This window comes from Manacus candei, unplaced genomic scaffold, assembly GCF_025592945.1.
Source record: "Manacus candei isolate 608988 ecotype Guabito, Panama unplaced genomic scaffold, ASM2559294v1 h1tg000010l, whole genome shotgun sequence".
NCBI classification, from domain to species: domain Eukaryota; kingdom Metazoa; phylum Chordata; class Aves; order Passeriformes; family Pipridae; genus Manacus; species Manacus candei.
In genome coordinates this window covers 7805442-7825263 of record NW_026138058.1, presented here as the reverse complement: position 1 = coordinate 7825263, position 19822 = coordinate 7805442, and the positions used below count along the sequence as shown (strand labels likewise).

Genomic DNA, 19822 nt, shown 5'->3' with positions numbered 1-19822 from the left:
TTTGGCTTCTGCCCCACTCGGTACAAAGAGTGGAGGCAGCTCACTTAGTGAGCAGCAATTCCAAAGTTTGTTTTCTTTCAGCGTGGTTCCCTAAGCCGTATTTAGTGGCAGTGGCACCAACAAAAGAATGGCTGATTTCCTTCTGAGCTTTTCTATGGTGGTCATCCTGCTTGGGCATTTAGCAATAATTAAACAATTTTCTCTCTGCCTGGTGAAAAGTCTGCACTCTGTAAATGGAGGAATATGAATCTTGAGCCCATGTGTATCCTTAATCTTGGGTTACTAATTTGAGGCATCAAGGACTTGCAATAAAGCAGTTAAGCCAAAGCTGTTGAAGTGGCCTTGAACCTAGTATTTCTCAGGTTCTCTGTATTGTCTGAGAGTAAGTCCTAAGAGACACTGACTTTGACTCATCAGCAAAAACCTTTCCCCCCTTTTCTATCCCTGATCACAAGCTTTAAGAGCTCATTTGAGTTTTGGAACACTCCTACATCCCCTTATTTCTTGCTGTGACAGCAGCATGCAAATATAGGAAGAAAAACCAAAGGCAGTCTTGCAAATAGCCTGAGCATGAGTCTCTGTTAAGCACTCAGGGTTGGCCTGTTTGAGACCTTTCTCAATAATCCTCCCACTCTTTTCCTTATGATCTCAAATGCTGAAAAAAAACAATGAATAATTAATAGCTTGAAATGATGATTTGTGTCTAGTCCTGTTTATTGAAACACCTGCCAACTGTGCACAAAACCCATGGAGGGCTATTTCAGGGTAAGGTATCTACCCTGGAGAATATAAAAACCACCTACATGTTATGTGTGGATGATTAGGGATTTTAATGCAGGACTGACTGCTTTTGGATGGTGACATAACATCCTTTCCCCCAGGAACTAAGCATGTATGTCAGTTTATCCAAGCAGTCAGAGTGCAGCACTGTGCTGGAAAGCCATGTGAGAAGGCTGGAAAGCCTTCTGACCCAGATTCTGGGGTTTCCATGAGACGCATCTTTGAAACAGTGGGACAAAACGGCTCTCCCTAGGATCCTATAGAAGTGTGGGGACACAGAGTCTCTGCAATTTGCAAGTGTTTGTGGAAACAGTCTCAAGACCAGTGCTGGAGTCTACATTCTGTCACAGTTCACTGGAGTCCTGATCTTCAGGCACTAGTGCAAAAGCTACAGCTTGCAAAAGCTGCAACTTATGAGAGCAAAATTAGTTTCCTAAGGCAAGTACCTAGAGCCCCAGGCAATAGTTAGAAGTCATGCCACATGTGCAGGGCAAGAACAAGTCTGCCTTTTCCACCACAATGGCAGTGTAAATTGGAAAGTGTGGGGGGAAAAGGCAAGTAAGGCCTACAAATCATGTAGGCTTGGGAGACTCTCAGTCACCAGTTATGTGAGTGAGTGGGAGGGCTGCCTACTCTGACACCGTGACTGGCGGCAGAAACTGGCCTTTATCCCCTTATTTCTTCCTCCCACTCTCACCTTTGAGGAAATCACAGATTCAGTACTTGCTGCAGTGGCTTTTGCATCCAGGCCTTCACATTTAACATCCATGTTAAAGCAACTGTTTGGTCTCTGACATAACAGAGCTTGGGGAGACAAGTTTTTCACGAGGAATACCTTTCTGAGGACTTTGTTGGCCATGCATTATGCAGCCTGAGAAATACAGCTGGCATCCCTGCACTTGCAGGCTGTTGTGGCACAGTCCCTCTTTGACTGCTGTGCTCCTCCCAGTACAAGGTTCTCTTAAACTCTCCACTCTCATGGCAAGTGATTGCTCCTGACTCAGTGGTTTGCAAGGAGAGGAGTGTGATCTGACAGAGGCTAAAACCTCCAATATATAAAGTTCCTGTCTTGAAAGCAAGTGTGCATAGGACTGCTGTAAGCAGCAGATACAGATGAAATCATATTCCCCCCAGACTGCCCTTCTGGGGACAGAAGAGTGCAGGTGGTTAAAGGCAGTGTGACCACACAGCCTACACAGGCTACTGCACTGCCTGTGTAGAAGCTGCTACACAATGGAAAGACCCAAAGCAAATTGCACTTCTTACCCACAGTGAAAGAGCACACACCTCTCCAAGACAGGCAGGGGATCAAGAAAGGCATAACCTCAAGAAGAAGCCAGCGGCATCAGATGAAAATGTGGTTCAACCTCAGATGAAAAACACCTCAAACTATTCATAGGAGAAAAAGCTCATGCAGCAAAGGTGTTCAGCTATAAGTTCTTAGCTATATCTTCTTTGGCTTGACAACACTGGCCTAGACACATCTTCATCCTGATGGGCAACAAAATACTCAGCATGTGTTTGTGGATGTTTGTTCAAATTTTGCTTTTCCTTTGTATTTCTGTCTCTCTCTCAGTCTTTCACCTTTACTCTGGGCCCTCCCCTCTGATTCCCATTTTCCTTCTGAGGGTGTTTTCTTAAAGGGATTGGGATGAAGTACTCAAACTTCAGGTATCTCTACAAAGTTGATGTTACCATGGCAACATTTATTCCAGCTTTTTAATGAGACCACTGAAATATAAAGGCTGTCTAGTGATATTTACTGGAATGTTGCCAAGGCAACCTCTGCATTTCTCAGAATGACTGGATTTATGAGCCTTCAACCATTCAATGCATCTAAGCTGAGTTTTGGTTAATCAGCTAAAGATTGGGGGCAGGTAGGTGGTTTATCAATGGAAAGGAGTGCCTGCTGCTGTCACAGAGTGAGCATACAAGCCCTTGAAAACCTCACCAATTCCTTTGGATATTTTTAATAAAATCCCACGCAAAGACCAATGCCTCTGCTAACTAAATTTTCCAGGTCTCACTGTCAATGTCTCCAAGTCACTTGACCATTTCCCTCTTTGTCTTCAGGTCTCCAGGCACAAAAACAGTGGGGAAAAAAGAACTCTAAAAATTAACCATAGTACCAAAGTAGTCACACATGACCTCTGAGAGTCACCTGTTCAGTCTGGGATATTTCTGATCACTGTCTTGCAGTAAATCGATGGCTGATTCGACTCCCAGTGTTGTGGCTCTGTGAGAGGGCAAGGAGATTAATGACTCCTACCAGCCACCTGGTAACAAGTGCCTTGCTACAGAGATAACACGTTGCCATATGATGTGGCTACTGAACCAGGAAAGGCTTTGCCTTTTTCTGTCCATGTGATATGATTCAGGTAATTATGTTGCTGAGGGCAGCTACAGACGTTGAGCTGACAAGGGAGGATCTGCTGACAGGCAGGGGTGCACAACACAGGCAGATGTACATACAATGTTTGGATTGAGAGCAGGGAAAAGAAAACCAAACTAAAATATTCACATGCTGCAGCATGTGCACTAGAACAAACCAAACTAATTCTGTCACTCTCCATGGGTCAAAGGTGGCTGTAGGAATAAGCAGATATCGAGGGCAGAGGATTAACTGGAGTCAGGCTGGAGATATAAAGGGGAGAAAGTGACCCAGATAACGACAGGAAGGATTTAGAGAACAACTGTTGCACTAGCTAGTGACCACAGCTTTTCCAGCATTTTTGAATACCAGAAGCAAAGTGATTTTTCTGAGTTGAGTATTTTCAAACCAGAAGAACTGCCAGGGGAATGATGGAGAAGCACCTCTGGGGTCTAGTCATCTCCAGCCTCATCCGGGATCTTTGCAGGGCTGCTTTGGGTGCCTTGCTGCAGGGAGAGATGGGAGCTGAGAGCCTGCCCAATGCAGAGGGAAAGTCATTGCCAAGGCTGCCAGTGCCAAGTGAGACAGAAATCTTGCACAGGAAAAGCAGTATGATGGATTATGCAAGTTTTCTCCTGGGAGGGAAGGCATCCTCTCAACTAATCTTCAACCGCTCTGCACAAACTAATGACACATAGCGAAGGAACCGTCTCCAGCACTCCCTAAGCTCCATAATTAGCTTTTACTTAGGCAAATCTAGGTGACCAGTGATCTCTTGAGACAGAGTAAAGTACACACACTCTCATGGTTGGTTGTAAGTATCTTTGTAACAGAAAAATAGGTCCCTCCTGTGTCAATGTATACAGAGGTCATGATAAAGACGGCAGGAGCTGTAATTCTTCAACTCTAGAAAGGCAAGGCAACCAGCCCACTCCAAAGGCCAAATGATTTCTTTAGAGGATGCAAAGCTACGTGGCTCAGTAAACCACCACATCTGCACAGATGGAAAGTTCCATAAATAGCTCTTAAATGCTTCTTGCTCTAACAGGGAATGGATTCAGACTCAAGATTCCCACAGTCCTCATTTCCTGGGCAGCCCCAGCAGGCACTTTTTCCTTGGCCAGGTGCCTCAGGGTCCTTCTCTAGAAGGGGCTTAGCAAGAGAGCTACACATGGACGAGTGCCTGCCCAGTGTAAAACAAGCTTTGCTGCTTCTGCAAATGAGGCACTTCTGGCAAACTCCCATCCTTGTTCGGAAAATATTCTGTTCTGTCCTGCAACAAGAAGGACCCATCGGACTGCGTCTGTTGATCAGTGCTGAATGTTGAAACAACATTTTCTGTCTTTTGCTGTTCAGAAAGCCAAACACCATTTGAAAGCTCAGCAGCCTGAAGGCAAGGGCAAGAACAGACTCTGAATGGCCATGAAAACATCCTGAAATGACTTTTTTTTTTCACTCAAGCTGAGACATAAGCAGTCCAAAGCTCTGTTTAGACTTTGTGCTTTTGCAGACTGGTGCTACCAAAAACACAAGACAAGGAAGACCATGCTTAATCTGTAGATAAAGTTGTGAGAACTCTAAAAGACAAGTTTTCCTTTGACTAAAAAGCAAATCTAAGAAGGAGGACAAACATGGTGAGCGGACTAGCCCTGTGAAAAGGAGGCAAATCATACCCAAGACAGTAAATGTAATGTTAAATAAAATACATGGCTGATGAATTGTTTGTAGTCAAATCTGATTAGCCAGGTCATTAATATCTGACACACAATGGTGCAACAGAGAAACAGGTTAGGGCAACAGACCATTTTGTGAAATACCAAAGTCAGCCTGAGATGTCATCCTTTGCAAGTTGCTGAGTATAAACTTACTATGCTAGGCAAAAAGGATTTCCTTGTAAATCCAGAGCCAAATATGAAAAGCTCCTGGGGGAAGGCAGCTCCACATGCTGGAAACCCATAACCTCCCAGATCTACACTGCACTTCTCCCTGTGGCTTACTCAGGTAGCCAGCAAAATGAGGAAGATTCCCCTCCTCCCCTTCCCTATAGGGCTCAGTGTAGATGGGAACAACCCTTAATTTTGCACAGGAAAAGCATGGGCTGACTGTTGCTGACCCTCAATTTAGTCATGGTGTTCAGGTTTCTTTAGCAGTACACGGAAAGTCTTTGTAAGAAGAACACGTGCAGCTTATAAGCGTAAAGAATTTATGGATTGGATAGCAACACAAAATATTGCTAGGATTTGATGTGCAATACAGACAAGCATCATGCTTGCCATCCTTAAAAGAGACGTTAGGAGTCACTGGTGGCTAGGAATGCATCAGTCAGATGGGTGATGGCTGGCCTCTGAGGATCCTTGGGACACACAACCTGTGTTACTTTCATTTCCCACACCAGGGGATACAGTTAGCTCTGATGACCCTGTCAATTACCAGCTCTGGGTTTTTTTTTCACTTTAGGATTTTATATTTTTCAAAGTTAGTGTTTATTCCTTTGAATGCTTCAGCATCTAAAAAATGTGTCTTAACAGGTTTAGTCCTGTGTGTGATTTTTCTTTTCTTATTTTTCTGTGGACTGACTTACAATTACTTCAGCCATAGCAACCCAGGGAACAAAAGGAGCAGCAGATGGACAGCGCCTCTGGAGGCAGGTTGTGGTTTGCACAGAGAGGCACACATTTTCTGTCACAATTTTGGGAGCAGCAGAGAGGAGAAAGGGAAATACATGAACAGTATAATGATGTAAAATCGCATCTGAATTTTGAGTGCCATATCACAGCAGCAGAAGCAGTTTAGGCAGGTTGCAAGGGGACTCAAGAGCAGGTAGTGTGATAGACAGTTTTGCATGGATCACTATGGCAAAGACCTGTTTCATGCTTGAAATGCACTTTTCGTGGGGACAGGAGCCTGAGTGCAGCAGGTAACTGGGGCCACTGTGCCAAAACAACAGGAATCGTCCAGATCAATGATGTCTCCCTTTCTAGGTTGTGGTGTTTCAGCAGCTTCAACAACCCAAATGAGTGAAGAGAGTAGATCATGACACAGACAGGGTTCATGCTAAGGAATTCAGCAGTACCAGTGGCCCAGTGTCCTATGTGCTGGGGAATCAATAATAAGGAGGCTTCTCTGAGCAGTTTTCCTTCATGCATTAGTTTGGGAGTCTGCAATTCCTGCATGGGACACCGTGGCAGCAGCACTGCAGGGTCCTGCACCTGAAGGCTAGCTGCAGCAAGCTGGGCACCTTGTGTGTCTCAAAGCATTTGGGCTCCAACTCAGTGGTGGGGGCATCTTTGCTTCTGTTGTGAGTCACAGCTGCTTCCCCACGGCTTCTGCATTTACAGACTACTGCTCTGTGCAGATGCCATGAAAGCTCCCTCTCAGGCAGCACTTGTGTCCTTTTTGCCATGTGCTAGCTTCTTCCCAAGGCCAGCCCTTCCTTTCCTTTCAGCCTGAGCTGAGCTACGCAGTGCTGACCCTCCAAAAGAACAGCACTTCCAGCACTATTTCACCATCATTTTGCAGTGACAGCAAATACAATATAAAATCTCTCTGACTACTTACTTTCATGCTGTGTGGTACTGGAAATCATCTTGTTTTGACAAAGTAGCTAAAAGGCAAAAGTGTTACTTTTGGTAAGGAGTTTGCTTGTCCCCAGGAAAATAAGAAAAATAATCTATTATTTTCTCTTCTGTTGGTGATTAGTTCTGATAAACACAGGAGGTCTGTAGGTTTAAAGGATAGCAAAGAATCACTATTGTCTGGACCAAATAATACATTTCAGTGGTTTTCAACTGAGCTCACAATCTACTCCATAAAGTTTGGCTTATGTACCCCGAGAGTCTGGGTTTTCTAAAAGAATTAGAAACTCTTCCACCTGTAATCAAACTGTACTTTGAGTATCATCCTTTTTTTGTCTTCTTTTCTCTTTCCTTCCCGCTTTTGTTCAAAGGATGAGAAGAATCAGGTGTTGATCACAAATGCTTGGCTGCAGATGGTGAGTAGCCTGTGTGATTTCTTAGTTGAAAAGCAAGATTGCTATCTATTAACTTGTCTATAATGTGATAAAAGTAGGCATTTTAAGTCCTTTAAAATTTCCCTAGTGCTCCTTTCAGCTTTGAAAATTAAATTCAGGAGTCAACATAACCCTTTGGGGACACCTGTTGACCCTTGGAGAATGAAACCAACTGCATTGTTAGGCCAGTGGATGTAGGGATCTAGTGACAAAGAGCCCAGTGTTAGGGTCCCATTATGACTAAGAAGAGTTTCTTCAAGGGTCTGAAGGCCCTCTTCATAACCAGTGATGGGGACTCGGGAAGCAGCCAGACACCTGTATGACGCAGGCTCCCTGTACTTGCTACTTCTGGGAAAGTCCCCACCCCTATCTGAAAGAGAGAGCCAAGTCACAAAATTCCCATCACTTTCCTCTGATCACAGAAGTGACCCAGCCACACTGGACTACATGCAGAGTGCTCCGACTGGGTGGTGGGATGGCCGGGGACCACAGACAGCTCCCTGCTGCACTGCTGGCAGTGCCCTGGCACATCACTGGGAACATTGCCTTCCCTTGTGCTTTACAAACCTCATCCATAAACATTCCTTCTCCCCATTCTGCAACCTGCTCCAGCTGAGGATTGACCTCCACAGGTCATGCAGGATAAGCAAAATCGATCTTCACTCAGGGCTTTGGGGAAGGGAGTTTCCCATCTGGTCTGCTGCCGGCTGCCTATGGTGAGGGGTACAGTGTTTTTATGGTGCATAAACAGATCTCCTTAACAGCTTGTGCTCAATAAAGTTGCAGTTCTTGAGGAAAAAACCAGTGGGAGACATGAATGATTGAACTAATTCGTTTTTGATTTCCGCAGCCAAACGCTATCTCATATTAATGTGCTCAACGGAACAGGCTGTTTCTTCCTCAGTTACCTGCTGGGATTTGCAGCAGGAGTGAGTGGTTTTCCATCGCAAAAACAAACCCAGACAAACCTATCCGAGTACAGAATTGTTAGGACAGACCCCTGGGTGTCCTGTCCCTTGCAACAGTATGTCTATATCTATTTAGATATATGGATATATAGTTATAAAGATATCAGCACCGATAAGGGTTTCCCTTTCCCTTGCAGCCCCACCACTGAGGTTTGCTTTAAGTCACAAGGTTCAGCCCAAAAGTTGTTCCTTTCTTGAATTAACTGCTTGTGTTGAGGTGGAAATCAGAAACAACCCTTGGCATACAAAGTTCACTTGCCTACCTCTCATAGCAATTTGTTATTGAAAGAGTCACCCAACCATGGTCCACCTACCAGTGACAGTACCCAAATCATTTAAACCACCTCACCTCAGAACCAGTGTGCCTGCCAGCCCACCAGGAAAGGTTTGGGATGCCTGGCTTCAGGCCACAGAGTGCAGAACTAGACACTAATGTATGGCTCACAGCTTCATTAGTCAGACTGTTATTTCCTATGTATTTATGCCAACCTTTCTTAATAATTAAAGCCGAGCATTAAACTGTTATCATACTCTTGCTATTGCTGCCGGCAAAATCCATTCTTTTCCCATAATACTCCAGACAACTTAGAAGAGTTTTACAAGCTCATATAATCTGATGTATGTGTTTGCCAACAGTCTTGGGTTGATGTTTACCTGTCTTGGGATCAATATGAATATCCAGGGGTGCAGAACTTGCGATTTCCCGCTGACCAGATTTGGGTACCAGACATTCTGCTGTATAACAGGTAAGCAAGATGTGCAATGGCTGGTGGGAGAATAGAACTGGGTGCTGAAAATCAACTGTGCTTCACTGATATTCTCAGCCTTTTGCCATATGTGGGTTTGGTTCTTATGCTTGAAAGAGTCACAAAACCAAACAAGCACCAGCTAACAGATTTTTCTAATATCTAAGTCTTCCTTGCTGTACTTCTGCAGATGTCTTCTTTAACTTCTTCTCAGTGAACGCAGAGTGAAAACTACCCATACTCTCTTCATACTATCATGTATCTATCATAGTATTCCTGATTGAAGTGAACAAATAGATTTTCTTCTCACTTTACTCATCATATATTTCATAAATCTTTCCGTCATTCCTCTTCCACTCTCAACACTCTCTAGTCTGTTTTTCCTCCTCCAGAGCTGGATCTAGCTCTCTAGCCAGTACCTCTTCAGTGCTGAATGGAGTGGAAGCTCTCTAGACAGCTGTTTCCTTAATGCTTTCCAGGAGGAGAGGGCTTTGAGTTTACATCTTAGTTTTGGACTTATTTTTCGATGTACTGCAAACCACAGATGTTGCATCTCAGCCCTGCTATGTCTTTCTCTGAGAGTTTTCAGGGTAATACTTTCTAATTATCCAGATTAAATTAATTCTGCTAGTTTCCCTAGTTCACCAAGACTCATCTTCCATTCCAAGCACTCACAGCAAAATATCCAAAGGATGCTTGGAGACACCTGGATTGTTTCAGTGTTCTTCTTTACTTCAGCTTTGGTCCTTATTGTCTCTTTATTCCTTGTCAGTCTCTAAAAAAGGAAGCATACAGCCTGGTCCATATTATTGTACTTTATAAGAACATGCTGAAGTTCAGATATATCACCTACCTCCTTTTAGTCAGTAAGAAAATTAGATTGATTTGATGCAGTTGGCTCTTCACAATTCTGTGCCAGCTGTTTTCACCTCATTTTCTTTGAAGTTAGAATGATGTGTCTATAATTTCACCTTTAAAAAATGTCAGAATTTTCTTTGATCTTCCTAATTCACTGTGCCGTTCCCTGTTCTCCACAAGTCCTCACAGATAATTGTTAATGCTTCAGAGGGTATTTCGGCCAGTCCTTTCAGTTCTCAAGAGTAAATTTCATCAGCTCTGCTGAGTAGAATCTGTCTTATCTACACTTCTTTAACCTGTTCCTCCCGTATTCTGCCATGAACTCCTGCCACTGTGCGAGAATTAATTGTAAAGAGTGAAGCTCAGAGGGTGCAGGATACTGGAACTCTCTGCATCCTGGGATTTTCTTTCCTTTCACAGCAAGTGATGAATCTATCTTTGTCTTCTCCTTGTTTGCTTGTGTTTATAAAGCTCTTTCTTGTCGCCTTTTATGTCTTTGATAATTACCGCTCATTCCGCAGCTAGCCTTTTCAGTTTTATCTGCCTTGTTTGGTTCTGGGGGCAATAATGAGAACTGAGGACTCAAGACATGGATATAGAGCAGATCAGAAGAGGGATGGAGGGCCTGAATTTTCTACACCTGGTTGAGAGATAGGGTATGTAAGGTGGTGTAGTGATGTAATATAGACCTGCACACAGCCACCACAGGCAAGGTTCCACAAGCCCAGGGAATCCTCTGTGGTTAATCTGTTCCCAAGAGACCTTCCGGAAGAAGCCCCCAGACCTTGCTGCTTTGGACAATTCTTGTCATGATCTGGCTCATTACTCCCTTAATTTTCACCAAATTGCTTGGAACAGTAAGGAAATTCTGTTTTCTTGGTCCCTTTCACCTGGTGTTTGCTCTTAGAGTCTCAATGAATCTCCTCGTACAAGGCCCCTAAAACAGCTTCTCCCCAGTGCCTTCCTCCAATATTAGAAGCAAACCCTCAGCCCTCTGCATCCCAAGAGACTGCAGAATTGCTAAGTCAGGCCACCATTGCTGTTACAACAGATATCTGGGTAGCAGATAACTTGATTTATACGGTGAGCTGCCTCATTCTGACAGCTGCCCTAGAAAAGCCTCACTGTACCAACTGCCCGGTTTTTGGATACAGCTAATATGACACTTTTGATCCTTTCCCTTCTACCTGTACTCTGAGACATCCAACGCTCTGCCTTTCACTTCTCTGATGACATAACAGCGTACAACCAACCTGCCCAGGTGCAGGCCAACAGTGTCTATGGGAAACTGAGATGCAGGTCAAGGGTAGACTCTTTGACCAGGTGTAGGAACTAATATTAGACTTTCTGTGGGTTCAATTCAGACAAAATATTATTTCCATGTTGACAGTTGCTACACCGTTCTCAAACATCAGCTTGCTCTTTTTCTGTTTTGTTATGTTTTGTTTATATTGTGTTACAGTGCAGATGAAAGGTTTGATGCGACATTTCACACAAATGTGCTGGTGAATTACTCTGGATCCTGCCAGTATATTCCTCCAGGTAGGACACAGAGAACATCTGTTTGCTTTAAATCAAATTAATACAAGCAGTTTTCCTTCATGAATGAAACCAAGATGTTTTAAAGCAGTCTGTGGAAATTTTGCAAGCTGGGTAGTTATGGGACAGACCCACTGAGATAATTTACATCCATTATCAGTAGTGTATTTCCACTTCACAAATCAATAAAACATTCTCCTGAGCAGTTTGCTTAGAACTTCCAGAGGCCCACCTGAGATGTGATCCAAAGCAAGGTGGTGTGCACCAGCACATATGCAGTCCAGTTAGGTCTTTGTTGGAGGTGTGTGACCAGATGAGGTCCTGAGAGCAGCATTCACTCTGCATTGAAGTCCTCCTGCCAGGCTGAGGCTACAAGTCCAAGTGAAAAGACAAACTGGGATTGGTCTCAGCCAGCTGGACCCAAGTCTCAGCCTCTTTTCCATCTGTACTGCTGATTCCATGCCTGCAGGGTCCAGCAGCCAGGACCCACCAGCAAACACACGGGCTGTTTCACAGTTGCTCGCTGTGGTGGACAAAAAAACGCCCAACTTTGTGTCATAGCACAGCATAGCCCCCAGGCATGTCCACAGGGCCCAACAGGGACTTCCCTGATGGCTGGTCCACTGTTGTTCCCTACCTCTGAGACCCCTTAAACTGGACTAGACACACCCAGAGTAAAATTCAAGGCTCAGGTTAACACAAGTCTATAAAGGCCAGCACTGAGCAAGGTTTAGCATCATAATGTGTTTTCACGGTATGGTGGGTCTAGGACAGAGCCTAACCAGGAACTCCTTTCAGAAGTAGTTCCTACAGGAACTACAGCCTCTGTTAGTGCACATTTGTGTACTCTGTCCTGTCAGCACTGCCTGTAGTCTGCTGAGGCCAGCCAGCACTGGGAGACAGGCTGGGCTGCTCCTGGGCAAACTACCTCAAGGATGCAGTGAGAGGTGGGTCTTCACTGGCAGAAGAAGGGAGGTTATTCCACTCGTGTCAGCACCTTCCACCTCAATACTTGTTTCGTTACCCCATGACTGTATCACACATACTTTCTGGAGAGGAAACTTGCTCACAATCAATCAGGCAGATAAGGGTGAGATTAAATGCATCCTGCACATGCTTGATTGTGACTGATTTCTATCCACAGGCATTTTGAAGAGCACCTGTTATATTGATGTCCGCTGGTTCCCCTTTGATGTGCAGAAGTGTGATCTGAAGTTTGGCTCCTGGACTCACAGTGGCTGGTTGATTGACCTGCAGATGCTCGAGGCTGATATGTCCAACTACATCTCAAATGGAGAATGGGATTTAGTGGGTAAATTGGCCAGCCTGAAAATTTTCAATGGCCTAATTTTCAAAGGCAACCCCCGAATATATAGAAATGATCAATCACACTGGGACATGAAATACAGATATTAAAAATTTACATGTAGGAAGAAGCAAAAAGGGAGAAAAAAAAATCAGATCAGAGGCAGCCTTTCAGCCACATTCATTGAACTGTGTCTGAAAACACTGTGTTCTGATGCAAGTGCCTGCCACTGAGTATATAAATGAAAGCTACTAGTCTTGATGCATCTGAGCAGTTTGTCAGTACCAAACTTGGATGTGCCTCATGTAGGTGCACGGAACACTACTGTCACATTTATTCTAACACATCAGCAAAACTGATCAGTGTAAAAAATACTTCAGCAAAAAATACTTCAGCAAAACTTTTACATAAATGAATGTCTCTTACCCAGAAAACGATCGAAGTGTGCACCAGTGTACAGAAGTGTTCATAATAACTGCAGATTAGTATGTCTCTCTTCTCTTCTGTGCTTTGGAAGACACCTGCATTTTCAAAATAAGAACCAGGCATTCAGTGTGAGTTTCTAGTGGGTTATTTTGAACTCATTTGTGCAGTTATAAGTCAGAAGCAACGCTACGGAAATTGATGGAACTTGACAACTCTAAGGAGAGGCTGCAAGGAAGACATTTTATCTTCCAGTCTTGATATATAGACAAGTAAATAGCTGCCCTGACCAACTGCATGCATTAGTTTTACTGTCCAGGGATTCTGAAAAATTATATTCAGCTTGATGAGAAGCCAGAGGACTCCATAGTGAAGTCCTCATAAAGTGCAACTTAGTGCTTATTTCAGAGCACTCCTGACTATCTAGTGTTCCTTTATAGTGCTTATTTCTGTCCGATAACTTTGCATATCTGATTAAGAGTCTGTGGTTTATCTGCCTTCAACCCTGAACAGGGGAGAACAAAACAGGGACTTATCTAGCTCGTACAGTAAAAGCAGTAAGTAGCACCTCAGGCAAGCCACAGCCATATCCTTTGTGAAGACTTTGCTAGGCTCCTGCCAAAATATGCACATCATCACATCTTCTGTCCTGTCCACAGAAATGAAAAAAGTGAGAAATTTTTGGCATGAAAGATACAAGGTGCTGAAGTCTTCCAGCTCCCCTGAAATTCTCTGTGCTGCTGCAGTCCCCATCATGCAGCATGTCAGGCAATCTACTGCAGCAGGGTCACCATGGCCAACTCTGCAGCACAGCTATATTGGAAAACTATGTCTCTTAACCTTCAGGTATCACAGGCTTTAAACTTAACATAACATCCTTTTTTGAAAATTAACCCATATTATGTGTGTTTTTCTTGACAAAAAAAAGCAAATGTGTATCAAAGAACGACAGAAAAATAAGAAGCAGTGGCACTTGTCACACAGAAAATCTGCTGTGTGTGCTAGTGAATATGACATCAGCAGTATGTCAACACTCACAGAATGTAGGAAGGCAGAATGCACATTTTTCGTGTTGATGTTGGGATGCTCAGCACTGTTTTGCTCTGGCCCAGATGAGCTCTCTTGGCTAAGCTGGATTCAAGTGACTCAGAAGGCATTTAAGTACAGCCTAGAAAACACAAAAGGTAGACTGGGAACAGCAGATGGAGGTGACACACATTGTCTCATAAACCATCAGCTCCTGACCCAGTCCAGGGGGATAACTAGGAGTCTTGCACCTCTCCCCACTGCTCTTATCTCCCTCTCTGTAGGTGTCCCAGGAAAGAGGAATGAGATGTACTATGAATGCTGCAAAGAACCATACCCAGACGTGACGTACACGATCACCATGCGCCGACGCACCCTCTACTATGGCTTGAATCTACTCATTCCTTGTGTTCTCATATCTGGCTTGGCACTGCTCGTATTCCTTTTACCAGCTGATTCAGGGGAGAAGATTTCTTTAGGTGAGTGCTAAAGTATTCATTTATTTCATAAGCATCCTATAAAACAGAAAATAAATACCTCATGATGATGTGGTGCTTGATGGATTAAGTTTTCACTAGGAGAGCAATAGAAGTACTTGTTTGGCTGCAGAAAAGGGACAACAGCTTTCTGTATGGTATTCACACTTCCTGTTCTAAACAATCCTAAAATCTTTTGGACTTTAACATGGGAGAAGGCTGAAAAATAAGCTGTTGGCACAGGCAGAAGTGATGGTATTCTGTCATGCTCATTGTTATGTTCTTTACTACATCTCAATGCATTTCGTAGTTGATTAACTTTGTTTTTCAGACAGGACCTACCAAGATACAAAGATTGAAGGGTTTTGAGCAGCAGCAGCTGGGCACTGGTTTTTTGCCTTTAAAGTTCAGCTCCCAAACCAACTAGCCACGAATCCCCTTTGAATGCAAAGCAGTGACAGCCAAGAAAGGGATAAATTATATTTACTGTTGTGTTTGTGTTGATAAAAACAGGAAGAGTTCTTCCAAGACAAGACAGAGGAGAGCTGGAAATACAACAGATGAGACCTTAAGGGTTAATTGTGCATGATTCTGTTTCAGGGCAGAGCCTTTTAGATCATATGAAGTATCCTTAGAGTTAGTAAGAAAAAGAAGTATCTGAGCAGCCTGTCTTACAAGAGGTAAAACACAGGCTACGGATGCTACAATTGCTATCTATGAAATACAGGATGGAGACAAAGAAAAGACTAATCTGAGCTGAAGTAGAATGTTGACACAAAAATAGGATCTAATGTTCATGCACTGACCTTGTGATTTCTCAGTACCAGGACAGTTAGCTTTAGCAACAGCCTTTCCAGATAGAATAAAGTTCTTCTTTTAAAACAGGCTGTATCTCTTTGGGGGATGTTATATAATATGCAATAGCAAAACCTAGACTTCTGTCTGTGCAAGCCTCTCCCAGCCCTTAACAACCATCTGGCCTTTGTTTGTGCTATGTTTTGGAAAAGCAATGTAGTTCAGCAGTTCTGCAAGCTTCGTTTCTCTCAGCAGGAAAGATTTCTCCATTACTTTAAGAGGAGTAAGGGTTTGTGTGTATTAGGAAAAAGCAAAAAGACAGCAGATAGAGTTGCATCCAAAAATTCTCTCACTTTGTGGAAGTTCTCATCTGCACTGACAGGCGTGAAGTCGTGGGTTTGGCTTTTCTGTAGATCAGGACAAAGCTATATTTAACAGCAAAGACCTCAGAGGAGCAGCTGCAGAGTTCATGTGCCTCATTCTTCCCCAACATGTTCATTCCCTGCAGGTATCACTGTCCTTCTTTCCTTGACTGTATTCATGCTGCTTGTGGCTGAGATCATGCCTGCAACTTCTGACTCAGTTCCACTAATAGGTAAGTTGATTTTCTCTGCTTTGTGCATAGTGTATGATGCCTCTCAAGAGCAGTTCAAAGCCAATTTGAGGACTGACTCTTTCTGTTACTCTGGTTTTGCATTCAGCAATGCCAGGACTGAATGTCAGTCTGGACTTTATCATTTCTCATGTATGAAAAGAACCTACACGAGGGACACAAAAGGGCACTGGAAATATCAGATAAGCTGCTAACTGCAAGGATTGAGAGAACACAGAAACAACTCTGGGGAAAATTCATCTTTCTCCTTCTGCATTGCCCTGCCTCCCTGCTGTTATGCAACTCTTCCCCACCTTCCCCCTTCTCCTCCTCTTCTCTCTATCCGAAGAGCAACTCAGAATACAATAGTCAAAATTCAAATATATTGCTGGAACATTTTTCATATATACTGAAAACAATGGGACAGATCATCATCTTGGGAACATGGGCCAGATAGGCATTATTGCATCCTCTGTTTTTATAGGATTATCCCTTTCCCTTGATCTCATGGGGCCTCAGTTTCTCAGCTGAGAAGAGAACTTGAGGCACCATTGCAGGGTAGAGAAAATAAACCTGTTCTATTTTACAAAATAAAGATGAATGAACACCACAGGAAAACCTGTGAGTACAAATCATGACTCAAGTACACATTTCGGACAGCAGAAATTAACACAATACTCAACAATACATCTGGGTGCTGATGGAAGATGGGCCTCACCATTGTACAATGAAAGCCTCACAGAAGTTATAACATGAATAGTATGAAAGAGCATTTACTCAGCCAAGCTCATTATCTCTCTTCAAGGATTTAAATCTAGACCTAACTTTGGGGAAGGAGGATGAGCGTGCCACAGTTAGGACAATGACACCCATAGGCAAGGGTTTCTGAAAACCTCCAAATAAATTACACATCTTAGAGAAAATCAGCAGGACTCTTGACTCTGAGTCATACAGGAGCTTCCAAAAGACTAACAAAACACCCTTCTGAACATATACCTATGGCACAATGGAGACAGATACAATTCTAAGAGAAACTTTGTGTGTAGTGGGGAGACACAAGGCGTCTTGAACCACTGTTCATGTATTTTTGTTTTGTGTAATACCTAACAAAAACCATTTAGAATTAATAAACAAGTACACTTGCCTATGCCCAGTCCACTAGCTTTAACCAGAACAGTTTCTATTAATACAGTCTGCTATCAAAGAATGTACGATTTAAACCAAAAAAAGCTATGAACAGTTATGTATTATTACAGACTTTGATGCTGTAATAACAGACCAATTTCTGTTTATTATAGCATTGCTAAAGTGGATGTAAATGACATCCACTGCTCTCTCATATATGCAAATATTGTAATTTATTATAAAAGGCAATCATGTTGGTCAGACAAGATTTATCCTCGTTAAATGCTGGATGACTGTTCCCGAACCCCACCCTTATCTTCAAATGCCCAGAAATGTTCCTTAAGGACTTGCTCCCTGATTTACCCAGGGACAGAAGTTACAATGACAGAGCTGTAGTTCTCTGGATTGTCCTTTTGGGCTTTTTGGAGAAGGATGTAACATCTATCTTTCTCCAGTTATCAGGGAACTTACCCCATCTCCATTGTCTTGCAGTGATACCGTTAGGACTCTTGGTGACACCTGTGTGATCCTGTGGATTTGGGCATGTTCAGATCTTACAATAAATCCCTGACTCCCTCATCCACTGCACCCAAACAGCCCTTGTTCAGCCAGTGCTCAAAGCTGGGCTGTGTGGTTTTACATGATCTCGAGTTCTGAAAACCTCATCCTTACTCTAACAGGATGATATAGCATAATCTCTCCACAGTGATCTTACAGGTATTCCCAAATGGGATATTTTAGCTACTGAACTGAATATATCAGGTCGTGATCACAGTTTTCCAGTGTTATCTCTAGTCCTGTTAAAATCCCCAGAAATTAACGTGAGGAAAAGGAGTACATTTGGACAGCTCATTCAATTTTTGGAGAATCAGTATGCCTAGCAGGAGGTTACAGGAATAAACAAATCTTCTACAGCATGTAGTTAGTGAAGAATGCAGGTAATTTGATCTTGAAGTAGAAAGATTCATTGCTGGTCACCAGAAAAGTCACTGTTGCTTGTCTTCATGACTGTGGGAGCAGAGATACTTTGAAAACACACTTTAAAATTAATCTGCATTATATTCTTAGGATCTGAATTTTTAACAATAAACAGGCATCCACACCTACCTGAACCTACATGAACCCCTGCAGCCTTTGCTATTTCAAAACCACTAATGCCTAACAGGTTGTACTTCTTATTTTCTCCTCCTTCTGACCCTAGCTTTAACTTCTGAACTGTAATAGCACGGGAAATTCTCACAGCTGCTGTTTGGAGTATCTTTGAGGGAGCAAAGGAGAACTGGTCTAATACGACACTTAGAAAAAGTACCAGCTTCTGCACTTTGGAACATTTTTACAAAGAAATGTGGAAATCACCCCTCAGTTCATCTTAGTCAAGGCCACTCTCCCCTGGCCTCAAATTATGTTAACAATAAAGGAAGTACCTCTCAGACTAGTTTAGCCACCCACTTTCTGTGCCAAGAAATGTTCCAGCTGGACAGGCTGACCCCTCGCTCTCACTCAGCTTTTTGGGATTTGCATTTGCATCAGCAGGTAGCTGCTCCTTGCCCAGCAGCGTGTGTCTGCTCCCATCCTTCTTCAGCACATCCTCTCTTTTTGGGAAACTAGATATTTTGAAAGATGTTTTCAACAGCACATATCTATGTGAAGCAGGGCACCACAATATTTCAAAAGTCAAATCCTACCCTTTTGCAGAGATGCCAAAGAAAGGAGAAGGTTGAACCAGAGAAAAATGCTTCTGTTTCTGTTTAAAACATTAACCATCCCATAGCACAGCAGTCAGCTCAACCATTTGAATCAAAAGCATTAAGGTCCTATGAAATCTGCAAACAGAACATTTTAGTCAGAGTCCAACACAGAATTCAGAAGTCAATTTTATGAATAAGGCTTCTTTCTCTAAAGCATCCTGGAAGTCCCTCCTAGCACTTAAAAACTCCAGTGTAGCTCCTAAAAGACTTTCAGAACATGGCTACATAGCAGCAGCTGTGTCCTAAACTTACCCTTCCTACTATAGCTTAATCATGCCTCACGGGAACGCACTTGTAATTTTACTCACTTCTAATTTTTCTCTTTAAAATTACTTTTACCAAGAGTCTATGTAAGTAGACAGCTGGAGTTCATTACTTGAGGAAAGTATACGCAGAAATACAGAGAACTCCAGATGTGATACACACCTTAATTACTGGTCTGAGTGCACTAATCACTGGGTAAAATCATGAAATCTGTGTGACACAGCTCAGGTGTATGACAATCATTTTTTCTGTTTCTAAAAACCTATGCAATTATGCACAATTTTTTCTTGTACTGTACATACCAGTAATTTCACAGGAACTTCATGCACCTTCCCATCCCCACTATTGCACCCAGTCCAGTGCATTACGTAAGAAAGGATATCCGTGTCCCACTGTGTTGATTTCCTTCTTCAATGACCAAACCAAAATTAAACGAATACTGTTATTAACAAATACTGTTATTTTTATTAGAGCTTTGGTGCAAACTCAGGCCCTGCCCCTTGAAACTAAAGGCTTAGGTAAGTCATCTGAGAACTACATTCGAGGCATTTAGATCTGAACTGTAAGGACTATTTTATTTCTATGAAGACGATGTGATCCATGTTAGGTGAACGATTGAACTCAATGATATTAGAGGTATTTTCAAACCTAAATGATTCTATGATTCTATGTAAATAGCTGTGGATAATCAGATCTGGGTTTGGTAATGGTTATGTGACCATCTCTGGAGAAAGGATGAATTCCTTCCTTAGGCAAAAGACATACGCCTGAATTCCTTTGAATCTTCATATCCCTG

At 42.9% G+C, this 19822-nt stretch overlaps 1 protein-coding gene across 1 annotated transcript in view; it reads left to right on the top strand.

Annotated features, from left to right (window-relative positions):
* The window catches only part of LOC127466578 (neuronal acetylcholine receptor subunit alpha-7-like), a 56861-nt gene that overhangs the window by 23583 nt on the left and 13456 nt on the right, over positions 1 to 19822 (top strand). Inside the window, exons 3-8 of the mRNA XM_051777494.1 lie at positions 7098 to 7142; positions 8765 to 8874; positions 11195 to 11274; positions 12416 to 12583; positions 14311 to 14505; positions 15806 to 15892. Coding sequence (XP_051633454.1) covers positions 7098 to 7142; positions 8765 to 8874; positions 11195 to 11274; positions 12416 to 12583; positions 14311 to 14505; positions 15806 to 15892 — 685 coding nt within the window. The remainder of the gene's footprint in view (positions 1 to 7097; positions 7143 to 8764; positions 8875 to 11194; positions 11275 to 12415; positions 12584 to 14310; positions 14506 to 15805; positions 15893 to 19822) is intronic.